Genomic DNA, 22548 nt, shown 5'->3' on the forward strand with positions numbered 1-22548 from the left:
GGATGGAATGAATGAAGATCCCGTCTAGCGGCGAGGATATAAGTTGTGCCGGCTGAGAAGCCTGTCGCTCACCTCTGGGGCAATGGTTTATGAATGACAAAAAAAACCAACCAAACCATGGCCTACCAAGCGATCGCTGCTCAGCTTGAAGGCCTCCAGATTATGAGCTGTCGTGTGGGCAGCACGACGCCCTACTCGGCCGATATTCTTGGCTTCCTAGACTGGGGCCGCCAGATAAGCTAAGCTCCTCAGTTGTAATCACGTAGGCTGAGTGGACCTCGAACCAAACCTCAGGTCCAGGTAAAAATCCCTGACCTGGCCGGGAAGAGGCAGACACGCTACCCCTACACCGCGGGGCCGGCTAATGACTGACAGATGAAATTAAATGATATTGGAGAGTGTTGCTGGAATTAAAGATGACTGGGAAAACCGGAGTACGCGGAGAAAAGTCTGTCCCGCTTCCACTTTGTCGAGCACAAATCTCACATGGAGGTCGTTGCAGGAACTGATACAATCAAGGATCAACGAATTCATTTAACCTTCATTCTATTGTATGCTAATTGTTTCCTACCAATCTGAGACGTCTGTAAAAAAGGCACTCTAGTATGCATTCTAGTAGTCAAATAACCTGCAAGGAACAATGTCACGTCTAACCTTATCGGTAAGTTCACATCTTGTACTTAATGTTTCTTTCAGTGGTGATTGTTCATCATTTTCATCATCAACATCAACCGCATCCATTTTTTGTGTTGAGGAAGGACTTTTCTCGCTGGATCTGCTCCCAATCCACTCCTCATTTTCTCAAGTCTTATACAACTAGATCAAGCCATGTTTTTCTTGGTTTACCCCTGGTTATCTTGTTTTCAACACGAGCGTAGCCATGATCGACCGATGGAGGGTTGTAGTTTCTAAATGATGATGCGACATAATGAAGGTGTTTTTGCGTGTGTGGTGCGGGTATGCACGAGTATCAAAAGGACATTGATACAAGCAAATTATGTTGATATTCAGATTACAGTACCGGTGCATTACAAAATCTTGCATTAAAATACAGAACAAGGACAATGAGATCAAAGTGAATAGTTTTGTGGCAAATAGTATCTTCAGATTACAATATAAAATCCAACTTTTGAGGCTTCTAAGAAATAGACTGAAGAGATCTGTTGGTTTTACCATTTTGTCACCCTGATATTCAAAAGAGTCCCTTTGAGTCGACTTTCACTTGCTTATTATCTGTTTCTGTTTATATTATTTCGTAAAAATTCCATGGGGCCAACACACCCCTCCCCCGCTTGGCTGCGAGTCTGGTTTTCAATCACAGTTTCCACCCGTGTTCTCTTTGTGTTTCTGAGTGATTCGAGTCATTTGACATGTTTCTCTCAGTGATTGTTTAAAATACACCTGTTTTCTTATAATTTAATTCTGGATTTGGTTCTCTCTTATGTTTCTGAAGTGTTGTTCTTAAATATTCCATTTCACGGCTTAGAAGTTACCGGCATATCTGCTGGTTTAGAGTGCAGGTTTCAAGACTATGTGTGATAATTGGTACTAAGAAATTATTATAAATTGTCAGTAAGATTTTATTGGTTCCCACAGAAGTTTTTTGCTCTTTTTTGGTAAAAATGTGCTCCATTGAACTTGACTGACCCATCTCAGCATCGGACCGATTATCTTCTCTGATTGTTATTTCAAGTAAATCAATATGGTTATCTTCTTCATCATGTGACATGTCCTCTCAGAACATTAGCAATCTGTTGTGTGTTCAGAGCTGTTCTGAACAGAGTAAGTTTTGTCACCCCCAAACCACTGGCTCAAGTTGCCGAGCCACGATGTCTTACTTCTCCCCGGACCACGTTTTCCATTAGTTTTCCTTTGGAGTATTACTTGCAGAAGGTGGTATTTACTATTCAGCATTATATGATCGAAGTATTCTAGCTTCCTTGTGAGAATTTCTGGTTCTTTGTTCATACGGTGCGAAAACTTCTATATCGGTCAATTTAGCTGATCAAGGTATCTTCAGCATCCTTGGGTACGTCAACATTTCAAATACTTGCAACTTCTTGCGAATGGTCTCGGTTAGTGTCCATGCCTCTACGCCTTATAACAAAATGCTGAAAACGTAGCACTGGAGTAGTCGTGTCCGTAGTGTAACGGAAAGGTCACGGCTTGTCAGAAGTTTTCTAAGTCTCTGAAAAGAAGTTCTGGCCTGGTCAATTCGGCATCTGATCTCATGAGCAAGGTCCCAGTCATCATTGATGTGACATCCCAGGTACCGTATTTAAATGTTGCCACTCTTGCGGTCTGGTCCTTTGCTGCTGTGAGATTACCTCGAATGCCATCTTCTTTCCTACTTATAACCATCCATTTGGTTATCAGCTCTCTTAATAACAGTCACAGAAAAATGAAATAAATCCCTTTCATCAAAAATAACGATGTTGATGAAAAAAGGTTTTTCCGTACGTTTTGCGAGGAAATATTAATAGTACATTTGTGTGGCTATTGATATCCTGGTGTAGCCTTTATAAGAAGGCCGTGTAAGTATGGGGGAGGATAATATTGTGTGTGGTTTGTGAATTGCAGGGATGTTGAGGACTGCACAAATACTCAGACCCCGAAACGAGGGAATTAATTATTTTTGTTTATATAGAAGAGGCCGGAAAGGAAATCAAAGAGGAATTTGGATAGGTCATCACAATCCAAGGAGAGGAAATCAAAACTCTGAGATTTGCCGATGTTATCGTTATTTTATCTGAGACTGCAGAAGATCTAGAGTAATTTCAGAATGGTATGGAAGGAGTCTTGGATAAGAAGTACAAGATGAAACTAAATAAGTCGAAAACAAAAGTAATGGAGTGCAGTCGAACAAAGTCAGGTAATGCAGGTAATATTAGATTAGGAAATTAAGTCTTAAAGGAAGTATATTAATATTGTTACTTGGGTAGTAAAATTACTAACGATAGAAGAAGTAAGGAGGACATAAAATGCAGACTAGCACAAGCAAGGTAAACCTTTCTTAAGAAAAGAAATTTGCTCACTTCGCACATTGATAGAGGAATTACAGATGTTTTTGAAGATTTTCATCTGGAGCGTGGCATTGTATGGAAGTGAAACATGGACGATAACTAACTCAGAAAGAAAGAGAATAGAAGTTTTCGAAATGTGGTGTTACAGAAGAATGCTGAAAGTGAGGTGGAGAGATCGAATCACAAATGAATATGTACTGAATCGAATTGGTGAGAGGAGATCGATTTGGTGAATGTGACGAGAAGAAGAGACATAATGATAGGAGACATCTTAAGACACCCAGGTCTTGTTCAGTTAGTTTTTGAGAGAAGTGTAGGTGGTAAGAACGGTAGAGGTAGACCAAGGTATGAATATGAGAAACAGATTAGAGCAGATGTAGGATGTAATAGTTACGTAGACATGGAAAGTTTAGCACAGGGTAGGGTGTCATTGACGGCTGCATCAAACCAGTCTATGGACTGATGACCAAACAACAACATAATTAAAATCTCTCGAGAAGGCGAGAATCGAACACGGGATCCGGGGGACTGAAGGACGAGGCATTGAGCACAGGCTTCATATAGTTTCTCGACACGACGGAGTATCTTCTCGTTGGTTACGTGGTCTACGCATGTGATCTTCACTCTGTGATACATTCACGTTTCAAAGGCCTAGGTTCCGTTCATTGACGAGCCTTTAGTGTCCATCCTTGGACATCGTCAAGCAGCCCAGGTAACACACATTTCACGACACGCAACGAGTTTCGAATACACACACTTCTGCAATGCCGATTCTCGCTATGATTTCTACAACGGGTCAGCTAGAAAGAATCCTAGGTACTTGAAATGTGACACCCTGTCAATAGCTTCTCTGCCGAAGATCGTTTTGGTCAGATCTCTGCACATGGTTACGAGGGTATTAATGGGTTGTAGTAAGGATGTAAAGGAGAAGGTGTATAAGTCTCTTGTAAGACTCCGAATAGAGTATGGTCCCAGTGTGTGGGACCCTCACCAGGATTACTCGTCCGGCTCCATGGCTAAAGCGTTAGCGTGCTGGCCTTTGGTCACAGGGGCCCCGGGCTCAATTCTCGGCAGGGTCGGGAATTTTAACCATCATTGGTTAATTTCGCTGGCACGGGGGCTTAGTGTATATGTCGTCTTCATCATCATTTCATTCTCATCACGACGCGCAGGTCACCTACGGATGTCAAATCGAAAGACCTGAACCTGGCGAGCCGAACATGTTTTCGGACACTCCAGGCATTAAAAGCCATACGCCATTTCATTACCAGGATTACTCGATTCGAGAACTGGAGACAGTCAAAAGAAATGCAGCTCGATTTTTTTTCTGGGCGATTTCCGAAAACAAATAGTAGTGTTACGAAAATGTTGCTAAGTTTGGGCTGGGAAGACTTGGGAGAAAAGAGACGAGCAGCTCGACTATGTGGCATGTTCCGAGCTTTCGGCGGAAAATTGCGTGCAATGACATTAGTAGACGAATAAATTTGAGTGGTGTTTTTAAAGGGAGGAAAAATCATAATATGAAGATAAAGCAGGAATCCAAAAGGACAAATTGGATCGAATATTCGTTTGTAGGAAGGGTCGACTGATTGGATGAATGGTCAGCGTTGAGATCTTCGGTTCAGAGGTCCCGGGTTCGATTCCCGGCCGGGTCGGGGATTTTAATCGTGCCCGATTAATTCTTCTGGCTCGGGGACTGGGTGTTTGTCACAACACGAGGTCTATATACACAGGTCAGGACACGCCCAAGTAGCCGCCATGTTGGGACTAAGTCTGGGCGTTCCCCACAGTATTTCCGTGTTGGATACAGGGGAGTTTCGGATTTAAAAATGATTTAAGAACAAAAAAGCTGTAAAATTAATTTTTTGCCTTTGATTACATGTAATTAATAGTTTTACCATAACCTGCAAATTGTGAAATAATGCTAATTTATACACTGAAGAAAATGGAAATTGCAACACCCAGAAGAAGTGGTGATACATTGCTGCAAGTGAACATGCAGGACGAGTGTTCGGTTGTGATTCGATGATTACACTTTCAGGCCCCTCTGACCGCACGTTTGGACAACAATCAATACAGGATGTGACCACCACGAGCTGCAATACATTGATGAATTCGTCGAGGCATGGAGTCAATAAGGCCCTGGATCGCTTCCTGAGGAATTGTGGCCCATGCTTGCTGCACTGCACGGGTCAGTTGTTCCAGAGTTGTGGGTGGCTGAGGACGGTTGGCCAGTTGTCGACCCATCATGTCCCACACATGCTCAATAGGACTGAGGTCCGTGGATCTGGCGGGCCATTCTAAGGTTGTGATGTCGTGGAGAGCTTCTCTGGAGATGCGTGCAGTGTGAACCCCGGCATTGTCCTGCTGAAACATCCCATTAGCAATGTTCGCCATCATAGGGACAACCACCGAATTGAGTACCGTATCAACGTACCGTAGAGCAGTCATAGTGCACTCAACAAGCATTAATTGTGATTTCACATTAAAGCCAATAGCTCCCCAGACCATAATGCTTGGTGTAGGCCCTGTGTGCCTCTCGACAATAAGATCTGGGCGGCCCCTCTCCCCGGTACGTCGGCGCACACGATTCCGGAGATTACTGCGGGCAAGACAGAAGCGCGATTCATCACTAAAGACGACCCTATGCCATTCGTCGACCCACGTCGATCTTTCTCGACACCAGGCCAGCCTTACACGTCGCTGTTGTGGGGTCAATGGAACACCTTCTGCAGGGACACGGGCTCGTAAGCCAGCAGCACGCAGGCGATTACCAACTGGTTGTTGTGTAACGTGGGGTGCCACAGCTGCTCGAATTTGCGCTGCTGCTGCATGGGGTTCCATCCGGGCCATCCGTATGATGCAGCGATCCTCTCTCACAGTTGTCCGTCGCGCTGCGCCTGTGCCAGGTCTACGAGTGTGGGTGCCTTCATTTGACCACTGCTGCCATACACGTTGTACCGTAGATACCTGTCGGCCAACACGTGCAGCGACAGACCTTAGCGATAATCCAACCTCACACAGCCCAATTATCCGAGCCCTCTCAGACGGCGAAATTTGTTGATAGCGTGTTCTTCTCTGTCGTCGAGGCATGTTAAAAAAATCTCTTTATTTGCAAATGAGGTGTCTACCTCGATGGCAAATGGTACACTAAAGTACATTATTGCCAAGCACTAAATATTAAATTAACAAGAGAATAAAATTTTCCTATAATACAATATTATACAATTTACGCTAACAATTTTTTCTATTAAACAGCTCTTCCTCAATAAATTTATATTGTTTACAAAATTCTACTTATAATATCTCCTGTACTACTTACAAATATAGTCAACTGATATACAGTATGTGGAATTACTTCAAATGACACTGTACAACTGGTATAAGATTAAAATTTACATTGCATTTATTTACTTCTTTTTTTTCCTTTACCCATTCTGGAGCCTAAGTAGCAAAACGACCTGCTGCATCTTAACCAGAGCCCCATTTTGCCACCACTTTTCAGAGTTCCTGAAGGGCCTTCACAGGTACCGTAGCGGTCCCAGGGAACTCAAAGTCCCCACTGTACATCACCCCTACAGGCAGTCCCCTACTTTGGCTGTCCAAACTCCTTAGACCAGGGGATAGAATTAATTTATTCACACACATTTTTTATTTACATTAACCTGCACTGGTCGAATGCCCTCAAACATTTCACTTATTTTCTCTGTTGCTGTTTATTCTCTTCTTGAATATCTGTACAGATTTTGGAAAAGGATCAAACACTACCCCTGGTAAACTGTTCCACTCCTTCACACCCTTCTCAATGAATGAAAATTTACCCCAATTGCTTCTGCTAAAATTCCTTCTAATTTTATACTTGTGGTCAGTCCTCCCGATATAATTATTTTCCAACTGAAGCCTCTCACGGATATTTCCCCATGCTGCTTCTCCTGTATAGGCTCTATATAATCCTGTAAGTCTAGTTTTCTCCCTTCTCTTACTTAAAGTTTCCCACCCTAGTTCCTTTAACATTTCTGATACACTACCGGTACTCTTTCTCCTGAAATCCCCTGTTACAAATCTTGCTGCCTTCCTCTGCACACTATCTATTTCTTTTATTAGGTATTCGTGGTGAGGATCCCAAACACCGTTTGCATATTCCAATAATGGACGAACCATACTTAGGTAACTTTTCTCTTTTAATTCTTTGTTTCATCCTTTAAGTAGCCTTATTATGACATGTAACGATCTGTATGCTTTCCCAACAATGTCATCCACATGATCCTTCCAGTGCAAATTACTTTCAAATCTTACACCTAAGTATTTGCACTTGCCATCTTTTGGGATAACTACCTCATCCAAAGTATATTCAAATTCAGTTTTAAAACTCCTGTTTGTAAATGTTGTAACAGTTGATTTGCCTCCATAAACCTTCATATTATTCTCTTCAACCCATTGTTGGATACTCTCAAGGTCCCTTTGTAATTCTGAACAATCCTCAATGGTATTTATTTCTCTATAAACAATTATATCATCTGCATACAATCTTATTTTTGATGTTATATTGTTCCCTAGATCATTTGTGTATATTAAGAAAAGTAACCGACCAATTATACTACCCTGTGCAATTCCCTTCCAAACTTTATCTTCCTGCAATACATTATTTCCTACTTTGACTTTCTGAATCCTTGAATTTAGAAAAGTCTTTACCCAACATGTAACCCTTATGTCCAATCCTATTCCCTCCAATTTCTTTAATAATATTCCATGTTCCACTCTATCAAAGGCTTTGGAAAGATCTATGGCTATGCAATCTAACTGGCCTGCTGAATCCAACTGATCTGATATGTCCTGCTGAAATCCCACCAGTTGTGCCTCACAAGAACATTTTTTTCTAAATTCATACTGGCTCCTCATGAACCAATTTTTATCATCACATATCCCTCTGATGTACTTTGCTATTAAACTCTCCAGTATTTTACTAACTATACTGGTCAGGCTGATTGGTCTGTAGTTCTCTGGTTTCCTTTTATCACCCTTTCCTTTATAAATTGGTATTATTATAGATTCCTTCCATTCCTTTGGTATTACACTATTATTTATGACATAGTGAAAGAGAAATTTGAAATAAGGCACTATGTACCTCCCCATTGTCTTTAATACCTCCCCAGTAATTTGATCACTTCCTGCTGCTTTTCCTTGCTGAAGCAGTTGGATTTATCTAAAAATATCTTAATTTGTGAATGAGAAGCTTCTTGTTTCCCTCTGTGTCTCTCCATCTGTATCTTCTGTTACTGTTTCCAACTCCTGACAATCTTCTACTGAATCTCTGAATTCCCTACTAAATAGATTTGCTTTCTCAGTATCTGTTAAATAGTGTTCACCCCCTTCTCCCACCATTGTAGGAATTTGGATTCCTTTTCCTTTTTGATTCCTGATATATGAATACAGCTTTTTCCATTTCCTTTTGTGGTCACTACGCTCTTAAAGTATGCCATTCATATAATTCTCTTTTGCTTCCTTTTTCACTCTATTCAGTTCCCTCATTAGCCGTTTTGTACTTTCTCTACTCTCCCTACCTTCTTTGATTTTCCTGTTCACTATTCTACATTTTCTTTTTAATTTTCTTATTTCCCTTGTATAATAAACAGGATCTGAGGTCATTTTACCCTTCTTAACAGGTACAAATCTCTTCTCTCCTTCCCAAATTATTCCTTTTGAATTTAGCCCAAAGTGTATCCACATTACTCCCTTCACTTATCCAACAAATGAATTGTGATTTAAGGTAAGTCCAAAACTCATCACCTTTAGTTTTTCTGTACAATTTCTTGTCTTGTGTGACCCTCTTATTAAGCCTTTTTGGTACCAGTCCTACATCCATTATTACAGCCTTATGGTCATCTATTCCTTCAATTACCTCAGTTTTATCAACAATTTCCCATGGTTTAACCAAGAATATATCTAGTAAGTTATTGAGATGAGTTGGTTCTTGTACTACTTGTGTAAATCCTCCCTCCCAAATTAACTTATTTGCCAGTTTCTGTTCATGGGCTTCACTTGCAGCTCCATTCCATTCAACTTCAGGCAAGATTAGATCTCCCCCAATTATTACCACATCATTATTATTGTTTTTATGAGTATAATCTATTATTTCCTCAAATATTTCCATGTCTCTTTCCTCTCTTCCAGGCCTGTAGTTCCTATAATTCCCACCTCCTTCGTATTATCACAAATTAATTTTATCCCTAATATTTCATCCCTTTCATCGGTAAACCATTCATGTGAACAATAAGTTTCCTTCACCAGAATAAATACGCCCCCCTCCCTTTTTATCTCCTCGGTCTCTACGATAGCCTGTGTACGCTTCTGGAAATACTTCTCTATTACCCACCCCATCTCTCAACCACGATTCCACTCCTATCACCACATCAGTCTCATAAGATTCCATCAATGTACCGAATTTTAATTGTTTATTTACTACACTCTGACAGTTTACCAAGAGCAATCTCAGACCCTCTTCCTCCCTAAAACTTGACTGTTGCAATTGGGTAACTTAAAATTCCTTACTTTCCTGAGTTTAATTTTCTAGTTGGCTGAGCCAGCTTGAAGTACAGCTGGTTCTTTCTACTAGTTTTCCTGGTCAGTATTACAACTCAAGGAAGTTGCCTTTTTTACAGTACATATCTTAAGATTAATAAAATCTAGAACAATATTTGCTATCTTTCGTTTACCTGAATTGTTTAGATGAAGGCCATGCTTTTTGTAACAATGTCTCTCGAAACTACTGCTATCAATTACCTGTGTATTACGAAAATCTTTACAAATTTTAACCATATCTGCATTAACTTTGTCCACTTCAATGTTCACACACGAGTCTCTAATCAAATCATGCCTGTGGGGCACGTTCACTACAAAGATGTTAGTGTGAGTCAACTTATCTTGTGTTCATTTAAGTTCAGAAATGACGTTCTTAGCGTCGTTGTGACCTACGTCGTTCGTCCCGCCGATGATCACTACTGCGTCACGACTTCCGAGATTTCTTGCCGCCTGCTCCGTGTTTTCCAATACCTTCTTCATTGGGGCCCCAGGATAGATGACAGCCGATGCTGCAATATCTTCATTGTTCATTTTGTCCGCAATTCCCCTCGCCTGGCTATCACCAAATATAAGAATGTTCGACACTTTCGCCGGTGCACTGTGTGCGATTTTAGGTCTAACTTTGCCGCTTCTCGTAACGGATTTTGCGCTATACGTTTGACTGCTTCCCGTACGGATACCTTGCGTATCGCTTACTTCCCTCAGGGCTGAAAATCTATTTTTGGTGTCAATTACAAAGTTTTCCTTATTTAACTGTACACTTTTCCTCCTAGAATCTGAAGCAACTTGACACCACGCGCTAGAATTCACGGAGCCACCTGTGTTCTGAGTGTTTACTGGTACCGGTACTTTCGATTCCAGTAGGCTAAACGTACCTTCTCCTTTAAAATCTCATTCTCCGCTTTTAATGCTTGTAAATCCTGTTGCAATAAAGAGAGAATTACAAGTACATTATCATTACCTCCATCCTCCAAGGAATGAGACGCCAGCGATTCGTTGACCGTTGTAAGCCTAGGTTTGTTACCGCTATTCAAATTGCTCTCGCCACAGCTAACACAGGTCCAAGTATCTTCATTTTTAGCAAAACCAGCACTACATATACACTTATACACATATACATATATGTTTGACGAGGAACACTTCACTGCACAGACTGCAAGTCAACTACGCTACACCAGAGTCCGTATACTGGAGTTGATTCCTCCGCGACCAATCACGTGGGGAGACCTGTAGCAACAATCCAATGGGTCTGAAACTTTGATCGTTCACATACCTACATGGTATCGTTCCATATCTTGAAAATCAACATAAACGACCAATGCCTTCATGGTGTTGCAATTTCCATTTTCATAAGTGTATATTTTGTCATCTATAAGCACTCAGTTTTCATATATTGTGAGCACTTGCAATGGCAATAAGAACAGACAAGGCCTATATGACAAAATGATCATCAATATTTCAGCCAGTAGGCCTAATTTAGGGTACCTAAGCATGAACAAAGTAATATGATGATCAAAGAAGTGTGAACAGTTAAAATTAAATAATTACATATAGGCTAAGGCCTAACACAACATGAGGTCTATTAATATTAAAGCCAGCAATTTAGGCTACAATTCTAGTAACAGGAATAAACGCATATTAGAGAACTGTCTTCGTAGTGTTAACGGTTTATGTAATTAGCTGCCGTCCTCGGGGTCCGGGTTCGATTCCCGCTACTGCGAGAAATTCAAGAATGGTATGTGGTCGAAATGGTACATGCAGCTCACATCTATTGCGGGTATGCCTGAAAAACGAAAGAGTCGCACCGCCAGGGGATGACGACACAAGTTTGCTGTTATAATGTAATACCGGTACATTCTATTACGATTCCTTTTACGTCGCACTGACACAGATAGGTCTTATGGCGACGATGGGAGAGGGAAGGAAACAACCATGGTCTTAATTAAGGTACATCCCCAGCTTTTGAAAGGTGTGAAAAAGGGAATCCACGGAAAACCATCCTCAGGGCTGCCGACAGTGTGATTCGAACCCACTATCTCCCGAATGCAAACTGACAATTAAGTGACCCAAGACCCGCAGCCGCTTTGTTGGTGATATACATTTTATACAACGCAATAATAATAATAATAATAATAATAATAATAATAATAATAATAATAATAATAATAATAATAATAATAATAATAATAATTTGAATAAATTATGCAAATTTTACCGTATTATTTCTTTCTTTCATTCATTCATTCATTCATTCATTCATTCATTCATTCATTCTTTCTTTCTTTCTTTCTTTCTTTCTTTCTTTCTTTCTTTCTTTCTTTCTTTCTTTCTTTCTTAATCCGTTTGCCGTCCGGGATTTGTTTTCCCCTCGGACTCATGGAGGAATCCCACCTCTACCGCCTCAAAGTTAGTATCCTCGAGCGTGAGACTTTGGGTCGGGGATAAAACTAGGGAGGAGGACCAGTACCTCGCCCAGGCGGCCTCACTTGTTATGCTGAACAGGGGCCTTGTCGGGGAATGGGAATATTGGAATGAGTAGACGAGGAAGAGGAAAGAAGCGGCCGTAGTGTTCAGTTATGTACCGATCCGGCATTTGCCTGGAGGAGAAGTGAAAAACCATGGAAAACCACTTCGAGCATGGCTGAGGCGGGAATCGAACACCCTTTTTACTCATTTGACCTCCCGAGGTTCAATGGATTCCGTTCCGCTCCTCGTACCAATTTTCAAATTTCATAGCAGAGCCGGGAATCGATCTCGGACCTCCAGGGGTGGCAGCTAATCACACTAACCACTACACCACAAAAGTAAATATAATTAAACTGGGTGATTATTTGTTTTTATGTAGCAAGGTTTGTACTAACTTCACACAGCTGCGAATATTCTGTGGGCTGTCACTTATGATGTCGGCAATTTTGAACCCATTTTGCCCTCCTGTTTTTATCATTCGGGAATCTATCAATCAATCAATACTGATCTGCATTTAGGGCAGTCGCCCAGGTGGCAGATTCCCTATCTGTCGCTTTCCTAGCCTTTTCCTAAATGATTTCAAAGAAATTGGAAATTTATTGAACATCTCCCTTGGTAAGTTATTCCAATCCCTAACTCCCCTTCCTATAAATGAATATTTGCCCCAGTTTGTCCTCTTGAATTCCAACTTTATCTTCATATTGTGATCTTTCCTACTTTTATAAACGCCATTCAAACTTATTCGTCTACTAATGCCATTCCACGCCATCTCTCCGCTGACAACTCGGAACATACCACTTAGTCGACCAGCTCTTCTTCTTTCTCTCAATTCTTCCCAACCCAAACATTGCAACATTTTTGTAACGCTACTCTTTTGTCGGAAATCACCCAGAACAAATCGAGCTGCTTTTCTTTGGATTTTTTCCAGTTCTTGAATCAGGTAATCCTGGTGAGGGTCCCATACACTGGAACCATACTCTAGTTGGGGTCTTACCAGACACTTATATGCACTCTCCTTTACATCCTTACTACAACCCCTAAACACCCTCATAACCAGGTGCAGAGATCTGTACCTTTTATTTACAATCCCATTTATGTGATTACCCCAATGAAGATCTTTCCTTATATTAACACCTAGATACTTACAATGATCCCCAAAAGGAACTTTCACCCCATCAACGCAGTAATTAAAACTGAGAGGACTTTTCCTATTTGTGAAACTCACAACCTGACTTTTAACCCCGTTTATCAACATACCATTGCCCGCTGTCCATCTCACAACATTTTCGAGGTCACGTTGCAGTTGCTCACAATCTTGTAACGTATTTATGACTCTATAGAGAATAACATCATCCGCAAAAAGCCTTACCTCCGATTCCACTCCTTTACTCATATCATTTATATATATAAGAAAACATAAAGGTCCGGTAATACTTCCTTGAGGAATTCCCCTCTTAATTATTACAGGGTCAGATAAAGCTTCACCTACTCTAATTCTCTGAGATCTATGTTCTAGAAATATAGCAACCCATTCAGTCACTCTTTTGTCTAGTCCAATTGCACTCATTTTTGCCATTAGTCTCCCATGATCCACCCTATCAAATGCTTTAGACAGGTCAATCGCGATACAGTCCATTTGACCTCCAGAATCCAATATATCTGCTATATCTTGCTGGAATCCTACAAGTTGAGCTTCAGTGGAATAACCTTTCCTAAAACCGAATTGCCTTCTATCGAACCAGTTATTAATTTCACAAACATGTCTAATATAATCAGAAAGAATGCCTTCCCAAAGCTTACATACAATGCATGTCAAACTTACTGGCCTGTAATTTTCAGCTTTATGTCTATCACCCTTTCCTTTATACACAGGGGCTACTATAGCAACTCTCCATTCATCTGGTATAACTCCTCCGACCAAACAATCTATATATATAAAATAAGAGTTTTGTCTGTACATTGCTCAGAATTTGAAAATAATTGTATTTCTGTATCGATCACGTCCATAGTAACAAGAAAATGCACTTTATACTTTTCCGTAATTTCTGTCTGTCTGTCTGTCTGTCTGTCTGTCTGTCTGTCTGTCTGTCTGTCTGTCTGTCTGTCTGTCTGTCTGTCTGTCTGTCTGTCCGTCTGTACACGCATCACGAGAAAACGGTTGAAGGGAATTTAATGAAAATTGGTATGTGAAGTCAGGGGATGAGCCTCTACAATCTAGGCTATAAATCATTTTACTCACGCTGAGTGAAATGGTAGTTTAGGGGGGCCGATGACCTTCGATGTTAGGCCCCTTAAAACAACAAGCAAGTAGTTTAGGGGAAGGTCTAAAATTGAATTCTCAACTATTTATGTTATTAGTGGTCTAATGAAAATCGGTATGTGAAATCGGAGGATGAGCCTCTACAATATAGGCTATAAATCATTTTACTCACGCTGAGTGAAATGGTAGTTTAGGGGAAGGCCTAAAATTGAATTCTCAACTATTTATGTTATTAGTGGTCGTATTTTAAAGAAAATGGGTATGCAAAGTTGGGGAATAAGTTGCTACAATATAGGCTATCAATAATTGTATTCACGCTGAGAAAAATGGTAGTTTAGGGGAAGGCCTAAAATATTATTCTCAAATATTGTTATTCGTAGTACTATCATGATGAAAATCGGTATGCAAAGTCAGGAAATAAGTCGCTATAGTCTAGGCTGTAAATTATTTTATTCACGCTGAGTGAAATGGTAATTTAGGGGAAGGCCTAAAATGTAATTCTCAAATATTTCTTATTAGAGGTGTAATCGATGAATGCTACATAACTAGGGTTATATAGTATTACATTTCCTATTATTCATGTCTTATACATTGTTACCGTACTGGCTATGATCACAAAGATATTATCGATTTAGGATTTTTGTTACTAAGTCCATATCAGCGCCGAGTAACCAGAAATGGGTAAACAGTATTTAATGAAAATCGCTATGTAAAGTCGAAGAATAAGAAACTACAGTTTATTGTATAAAATATTTTAAAAATCACAGAGTCGAAAGAAAACTAAATGTGAAGGCCTACAATATAGAAAGCTCATAACATTGATCAACAATAACATTACTTTGACCATTGTTTGTCGTGATGTGCTTTGTGTCATCTGTTGCCCTTCATCTCCGGTAGATAGGATTACTGCTGCGTACAGAGTATCTTTTATTTGATTTACGTCGCACCGACATAGATAGGTTTATGGCGACGATGGGATAGGAAAGGGCTAGGAGTGCCTTAGGCCTTAATTAAGGTACAGGCCCAGCATTTGACTGGTGTGAAAGTGGGGAAACAACGGAATACCATCATCAGCGCTGCCGACAATGGGGTTCGAATCCACTATCTCTCGGATGCAAGCTCACAGCTGCGCACCGCTAACCACACGGTCAACTCGCCCAGTCGTACAGAGTATAACAGCCTGTCTGAATATTGATGGGAAGTAGCTGGGGAGTTAGATAACTTTCTTCTTTAGCATGACATTCCCCTGGTTTATAAATTTTCTGATTCTACTGGTACGTAACACACTGGATCATCATAGCATTCGGGCTATTCAATCCCTACTCTGAGGCATTGATTGGAATGAACAGTGTGCATATTTAGCGGAATAATAGCAGATGAGTGTTCATGGCAATCTGCAGCCTGGTCATCCCAGCACTGGAACTTTGGACTATTAGATTGGCACCACAATCCAACCGCAGCACTGTTCGTTAAAAGTGATAAAACGTGCGGCTTTCCATTTGATCGAGTATTTTATATGATAGCATCGCTTTTAATCGCTACATTCATACTTACGTTTTTGTAATGACCTTTGTTGATTTCAGGTTAAGAAAACCACAAAGTCAGTCTCTCTGAGAATCCCGTAGCGAAGCACGGGTACATCAGCTAGTAATCAAATAAGTACCTCAGATATGGTACTATATCCCAACCCATTGTCTTCAGTATATCCCCAGAAATCTGATCAATTCCAGCCACTTTTTTAGTTTTCAACTTTTGTATCTTATTGTAAATGTCATTGTTATCATATGTAAATTTTATTACTTCTTTGGCCTTAGTCTCCTCCTCTATCTCGACATTATCCTTGTAACCAACAATCTTTACATACTGCTGACTGAATACTTCTGCCTTTTGAAGATCCTCACATACACACTCCCCTTGTTCATTAATTATTCCTGGAATGTCCTTTTTGGAACCTGTTTCTGCCTTAAAATACCTATACATACCCTTCCATTTTTCACTAAAATTTGTATGACTGCCAATTATGCTTGCCATCATGTTATCCTTAGCTGCCTTCTTTGCTAGATTCAATTTTCTAGTAAGTTCCTTCAATTTCTCCTTACTTCCACAGCCATTTCTAACTCTATTTCTTTCCAGTCTGCACCTCCTTCTTAGTCTCTTTATTTCTCTATTATAATAAGGTGGGTCTTTACCATTCCGTACCACCCTTAAAGGTACAAACCTGTTTTCGCATTCCTCAGCAATTTCTTTAAACCCATCCCATAGTCTGTTTACATTTTTATTTACCGTTTTCCACCGATCATAGTTACTTTTTAGAAACTGCCTCATGCCTGCTTTATCAGCCATATGGTACTGCCTAAAAGTCCTACTTTTAAGACCTTCCTTTCTATCACATTTATTTTGAACTACGACAAAAACAGCTTCTTGATCACTAATACCATCTATTACTTCAGTTTCCCTATAGAGCTCATCTGTTTTTATCAGCACGACATCCAGGATATTTTTCCCTCTGGTTGGTTCCATCACTTTCTGAATCAGCTGTCCTTCCCATATTAACTTATTTGCCATTTGTTGGCCATGCTTCCTGTCGTTCGCAATTCCTTCCCAATTGACATCTGGCAAATTCAGATCTCCCGCTACAATCACATTTCTTTCCATGTCGTTTCCCACATAGCTGACTATCCTATCAAATCATTCCGAATCCGCGTCAGTGCTACCCTTTCCCGGTCTGTACACTCCAAATATATCAAGTTGCCTATTATCTTTAGAAATGAGCCTTACACCTAGAATTTCATGCGTCTCATCTTTAACTTTTTCGTAGCTTACAAATTCTTCTTTCACCAGAATGAACACTCCCCCTCCCACCATTCCTATCCTATCTCTACTATACACACTCCAGTGTCTTGAGAAAATTTCTGCATCCATTATATCATTTCTCAGCCATGATTCAACTCCTATTACAATATCTGGTGAATATATATCTATTAAATTAATTCTATTCCTTTCTTTACAATACTTCTACAGTTCAACACTAACAATTTTATGTCATCCCTAGTCCCTTTACATGAATGACTTATACAATTTGGAGCGACACAATAACCCACGGCAACTTAATCTCACTCCACTGTATAACACACAGTGGAGGCCTCTGTTCCTAATATGGCCGCTGTCGCAAAGAATTCTGGGAACGTGACCAGACCTGTGTATATATACGTTTTCAAAACAACACCCTCACCACCCACCCACACCACCCAAGTTCAAACCAACCCCCCACCCACACTAACAGATAGTGGTTCTGGGCCTGAGCACCCAGTTCCCAGCTCACATACCTCCACCACATAGACCAAGGACAGACGTCAAAAACCTGCTCCTAAGTCTAGTCCACTCGCCAACCAGTGGCGTATACTGAGGGCTACCAAGGCTATCAGTGAAGCCCAAACCTCAAATGCGAGCGATGTGAAATCTAAAGCACATTATATTGTAAGCATCTGACACATTGTTCCATTTGCAAAACTTGAAAGCAATGAGAAATCACGTCGCACGTATTTCTGAGAACAAAGCTTCGGAGACTGATACTGCAGCCCAGACTCTCGTCTCTTCCCATCGACTCGCCTCACGCGGCTTGCTGCTGTCTGCCTACAGGCGAGGGGACCGGCGGAGGATAGCTGTGCTAGGCTTCGGTCCGTCAGATCGCCACTGCTGTCATCCATGCGTTACTCATCGTATATACTTCCTCACCTCATCCTTCTGCCTTAAATATATAGATAACGGAGTGCTGGTATTTCACTCCCGTTTACTTCTACATCCTTGTAGGAAGACACTGCAGGGCTGCTGTTATAGGGGTAATATAGTTTTCTTTTTATTGATAGATCTGCTAAAATGAAACGCAATCTTTCAGGTTTAGTGTTCTCTTTTGTTGGTTGGAATCGAACCCGTTATCATGGGTCGGACACCACCACTGATCTTCCGAGGAAGATAATTAACCATTGAACGATGGGTAAGACCGCTGTAAAATTCAACATTGTTATTTAATAATAATAATAATAATAATAATAATAATAATAATAATAATAATAATAATAATAATAATAATAATAATAATAATAAATAATTTATTCAATTAGTTTTCAAGTCCATGTTACATCCAATGATTCTACGCATTTATATACACACTTTTTACACACCATTTATGGCACCAGGGCCCCCTCCATCTGATCCATAATTCTTTGTAAGTCCTCCGTCCACAACTCGTTATCCAAGTTGCCTCGTCTGAAGTCGATTAGCACACTCTCTCACGTTCTTTTTAGTACAATGGTCTGTAGGGAGGCCTGTAGCTGTTCGCTCACTTCCAATTTGTCCATGTGCTTCTTGAACAAGTTAGTAACTAGCCCGTCCCACGTTATTACCACAGGGACCATCGTCACCTTGGCTCCATTGTACATAAGTGAGAGTTCGTTGGCTAGCATCTCGTACTTTCTTCCTTTAGTGGTTTCAGTCTGTTTTAGGATATTTTTGTTTGTGATCCCAACTTCAATTAACAGGATTTCATTCTTTAGAGGTCATGTATCATAATAATAATAATAATAATAATGGTGCATGGCATCTACATAGGCTTGGTGGTGACCTAATAAGGATACAATGAATGGCGCAGACGTCATAAACACCCAGTTCCCAAGTCAGGGGAATTAACACTATGAGGAGGTTGATTCTAAAAATTGAACCGGGGCCGTCGGACCAAAGAAAAGCATTCTATCCATTTAGCCTCAAAGCTGGACTTCAATTTGCTAAACCTTAGGCTACCAACTCGATTGATCAGGTGTTGAGTATTGGCGGTGGCAGAAGGCCAGGGCAGTAGCTTGTGAAGCAGCTTTGACAACACAGCGGGCAACTCCGTTGGCTGTTGGCTGCAGCTCTAAATACTTAAGGCTTGATGTTCCCTAAACCAACTATCGAAAAGGGGTAGCCTAAGTCTAGCGGTAGCCCACGTCTTGATACCAGCATACGCCACTCTCGCCAACACTGTTTCTCGCCCCCTTCCACCCACACATCCACACTCCTCACTAGTCACTATGTGCTATAATTGCCTAAAACTAAACCACACCGCTGCTACCTGCCCGGAAGCAACTGCTGCAATAGGTGTGGTGGTCCTCACCGCCACACAGACTGTAAAGTACCGAGGGACCAGGCGAATGTTGAAGCAGATGTTGAGGAAAGTAGAAGAGAACGAAGAGGGAAAGGAGAAGGTGGTAGTGCTTCACGTTGGTACTAACAACGTAAGGCAAGCTGGTATAAGTACCAACATAGTTGGGGATGTGTGGGATCTGGTAAACGCAGCACGGACGAAGTTTAAGGAAGCGGAGATAGTTATCAGTCGAATACTGTGTAGGAGGATTACTGACTGGAATGTGATTGGGGATTTAAATGAGACTATGGAGTGGGTATGTGGGAAACTGGGAGTGAAATTTCTAGATCCTAATGGGTGGGTAGGAGACAGGGATATGGCCTTCACTTAAACCGCAGTGGTACATATAAGTTAGGAAACTTGTTTAGAAGGGTTATAGGCAGGTACATTCAGGGAAACGGGGTGGCCTAGGGATCTGTGTTAAGCGAGTAGGGAACTGGAAATCAAATAGGGATGACATAAAAATGTTAGTGCTCAGCTGTAGAAGCATTGTAAACAAAGGAATCGAATTAAGTAATTTAATAGATATATACTTACCAGATATTGTAATAGGAGTTGAATCATGGCTGAGAAATTATATAATGGATGCAGAAATATTCTCACGGAACTGGAGTGTGTATCGTAGAGAGAGGATGGGAATGGTAGGAGGGGAGTATCCATTCTGGTGAAAGAAGAGTTTGTAAGCTACGAAAAGTTAAGGATGAAAAACATGAAATTCTGGGTGTAAGGCTCTTCTCTAAAGATAATAGGCAACTTGATGTCTTTGGAGTGTACAGACTGGGAAAGGGTAGCGCTGATGATGATTCAGAATTATTTGATAAGATAATCAGCTATGTTGGAAATGATACGGAAAGGAATGTGATAGTAACGGGTGATCTCAATTTACCAAATGTCAATTGGGAACGTAATACGAACGACACGAAGCATGAAAAACAAATGGCAAATAAGTTAATATGGGAAGGGCAGCTGATTCAGAAAGTGACAGAACCAACTAGAGGGAAGAATATTTTGGATGTGGTGCTGATAAAACAAGATGAGCTCTATAGAGAAACCGAAGTAATAGATGGTATTAGTGATCACGAATCTGTTTTTGTCGTTGTTAAAAATAAATGTGAAAGAAAGGAAGGTATTAAAATTAGGACTATTAGGCAGTGCCATATGGCTGATAAAACAGGCACGAGGGAGTTTTTAAAAAGTAACTACGATCACTGGAAAATGGTAAATAAAATTGTAAACAGACTCTGGGATGGGTTTAAAGCAATTATTGAAGAAGGTGAAAATAGGTTTGCACCTTTCAAGGTGATAAGGAATGGTAAGGGTCCACTATATTATAAGAGAGAAGTAAAAAGACTAAGAAGGAGGTGCAGGTTGGAACGAAATAGAGTTAGAAATGGTTATGGAGGTTAGGAGAAATTGTAGGAACTTACTACGAAATTGAATCTAGCAAAGAAGTCAGCTATGGATAACATGATGACAAGCATAATTGGTGATCATACAAATTTTAGTGAAAAATGGAAGGGTATGTATAGGCACTTTAAGGCAGAAACAGATTCAAAGAAGGACATTCCAGGAATGTCCAGCGACTTATATGCCCTCTCCTTTACATATAAGTCGCTGGTAAGACCCCAACTAGTGTATGGTTCCAGTGTATGGGACCCTCACCAGGATTACCTGATTCAAGAACTGGAAAAAATCCAAAGAAAAGCAGCTCGATTTGTTCTGGGTGATTTCCCACAAAAGAGTAGCGTTACAAAAACGTTGCAGTTTGGGTTGGGAAGAACTGAGAGAAAGAAGAAGAGCTGCTCGACTAAGTGGTATGTTCCGAGCGGTCAGCGGAGAGATGGCGTGGAATGACATTAGTAGACGAATAAGTTTGAGTGGCGTTTATAAAAGTAGGAAAGATCACAATATGAAGATAAAGTTGGAATTCAAGAGGACAAACTGGGGCAAATATTCATTTATAGGAAGGGGAGTTAGGGATTGGAATAACTTACCAAGGGAGACGTTCAATAAATTTCCAATTTCTTTGAAATCATTTAGGAAAAGGCTAGGAAAGCAACAGATAGGGAATCTGCCACCTGGGTGACTGCCCTAAATGCAGATCAGTATTCATTGATTGATTGATCATTAATGAACAAGGGGAGTGTGCATGCGAGGATCTTCAAAAGGCAGAAGTATTCAGTCAGCAGTATGTAAAGATTCTTTTTTACAAGGATAATGTCCAGATAGGGGAGGTGAGTAATACTGAAGAAGTATTAAATTTTTTTTATGATAACAATGACATCTGGAATTGATAAGATTTCTGGGGATATACTAAAGGCAATGGGTGGGGATATAGTACCATATCTGAAATACTTATTTGATTATTGTTTGGTTGAAGGAGCTATACCAAATGAATGGAGAGTTGCTCTAGTAGCCCCTGTGTATAAAGGAAAGGGTGATAGACATAAAGCTGAAAATTACAGGCCAGTCAGTTTGACATGCATTTGTATATGAGCTTTGGGAAAGCATTCTTTCTGATTATATTAGACATGTTTGCGAAATTAATAACTGGTTTGACAGAAGGCAGTTTGGGTTTAGGAAAGTTTATTCCAGTGAAGCTCAGCTTGTAATATTTCAGCGAGATATAGCAGATATCCTGGATTCAGGAGGCCAAATGGACTGTATTGCGATTGATCTATCTAAGGCATTTGATAGGGTTGATCGTGGAAGACTACTGGCAAAAATGAGTGCTATTGGACTAGAAAAATTGTGACTGAATGGGTGGATATATTTCTAGAAAATAGAACTCAGAGAATTAGAGTAGGCAAAGCTTTATCTGACCCTGTAATAGTTAAAGGGCGAATTCCTCAAGGCAGTATTATTGGACCTTTATGTTTTCTTATATATATCAATGATATGTGTAAAGAAGTGGAATCAGAGATAAGGCTGTTTGCAGATGATCTTATTCTATACAGAGTACGGGTAATAAATAAGTTACAAGATTGTGAGCGGCTGCAGGGTGACCTCGATAGTGTTGTGAGATGGACGGTAGGCAACAG

The 22548-nt window shown here is 40.5% G+C and overlaps 1 protein-coding gene across 2 annotated transcripts in view; it reads left to right on the forward strand.

Moving 5' to 3' along the window:
• The first annotated feature begins 588 nt into the window (after positions 1-588).
• The window catches only part of LOC137501881 (putative fatty acyl-CoA reductase CG5065), a 191894-nt gene continuing 169934 nt past the window's right edge, over positions 589-22548 (forward strand). Inside the window, exon 1 of one of the 2 annotated variants that reach the window (XM_068229016.1) lies at positions 589-661. In XM_068229016.1, the coding sequence (XP_068085117.1) occupies positions 641-661 (21 nt within the window). In that variant the 5' untranslated portion in view covers positions 589-640. The remainder of the gene's footprint in view (positions 662-22548) is intronic. The other variant, XM_068229017.1, reaches the window with a different exon arrangement.

Source organism: Anabrus simplex, chromosome 8 (genome assembly GCF_040414725.1).
Source record: "Anabrus simplex isolate iqAnaSimp1 chromosome 8, ASM4041472v1, whole genome shotgun sequence".
Taxonomy (NCBI): Eukaryota; Metazoa; Arthropoda; class Insecta; order Orthoptera; family Tettigoniidae; genus Anabrus; species Anabrus simplex.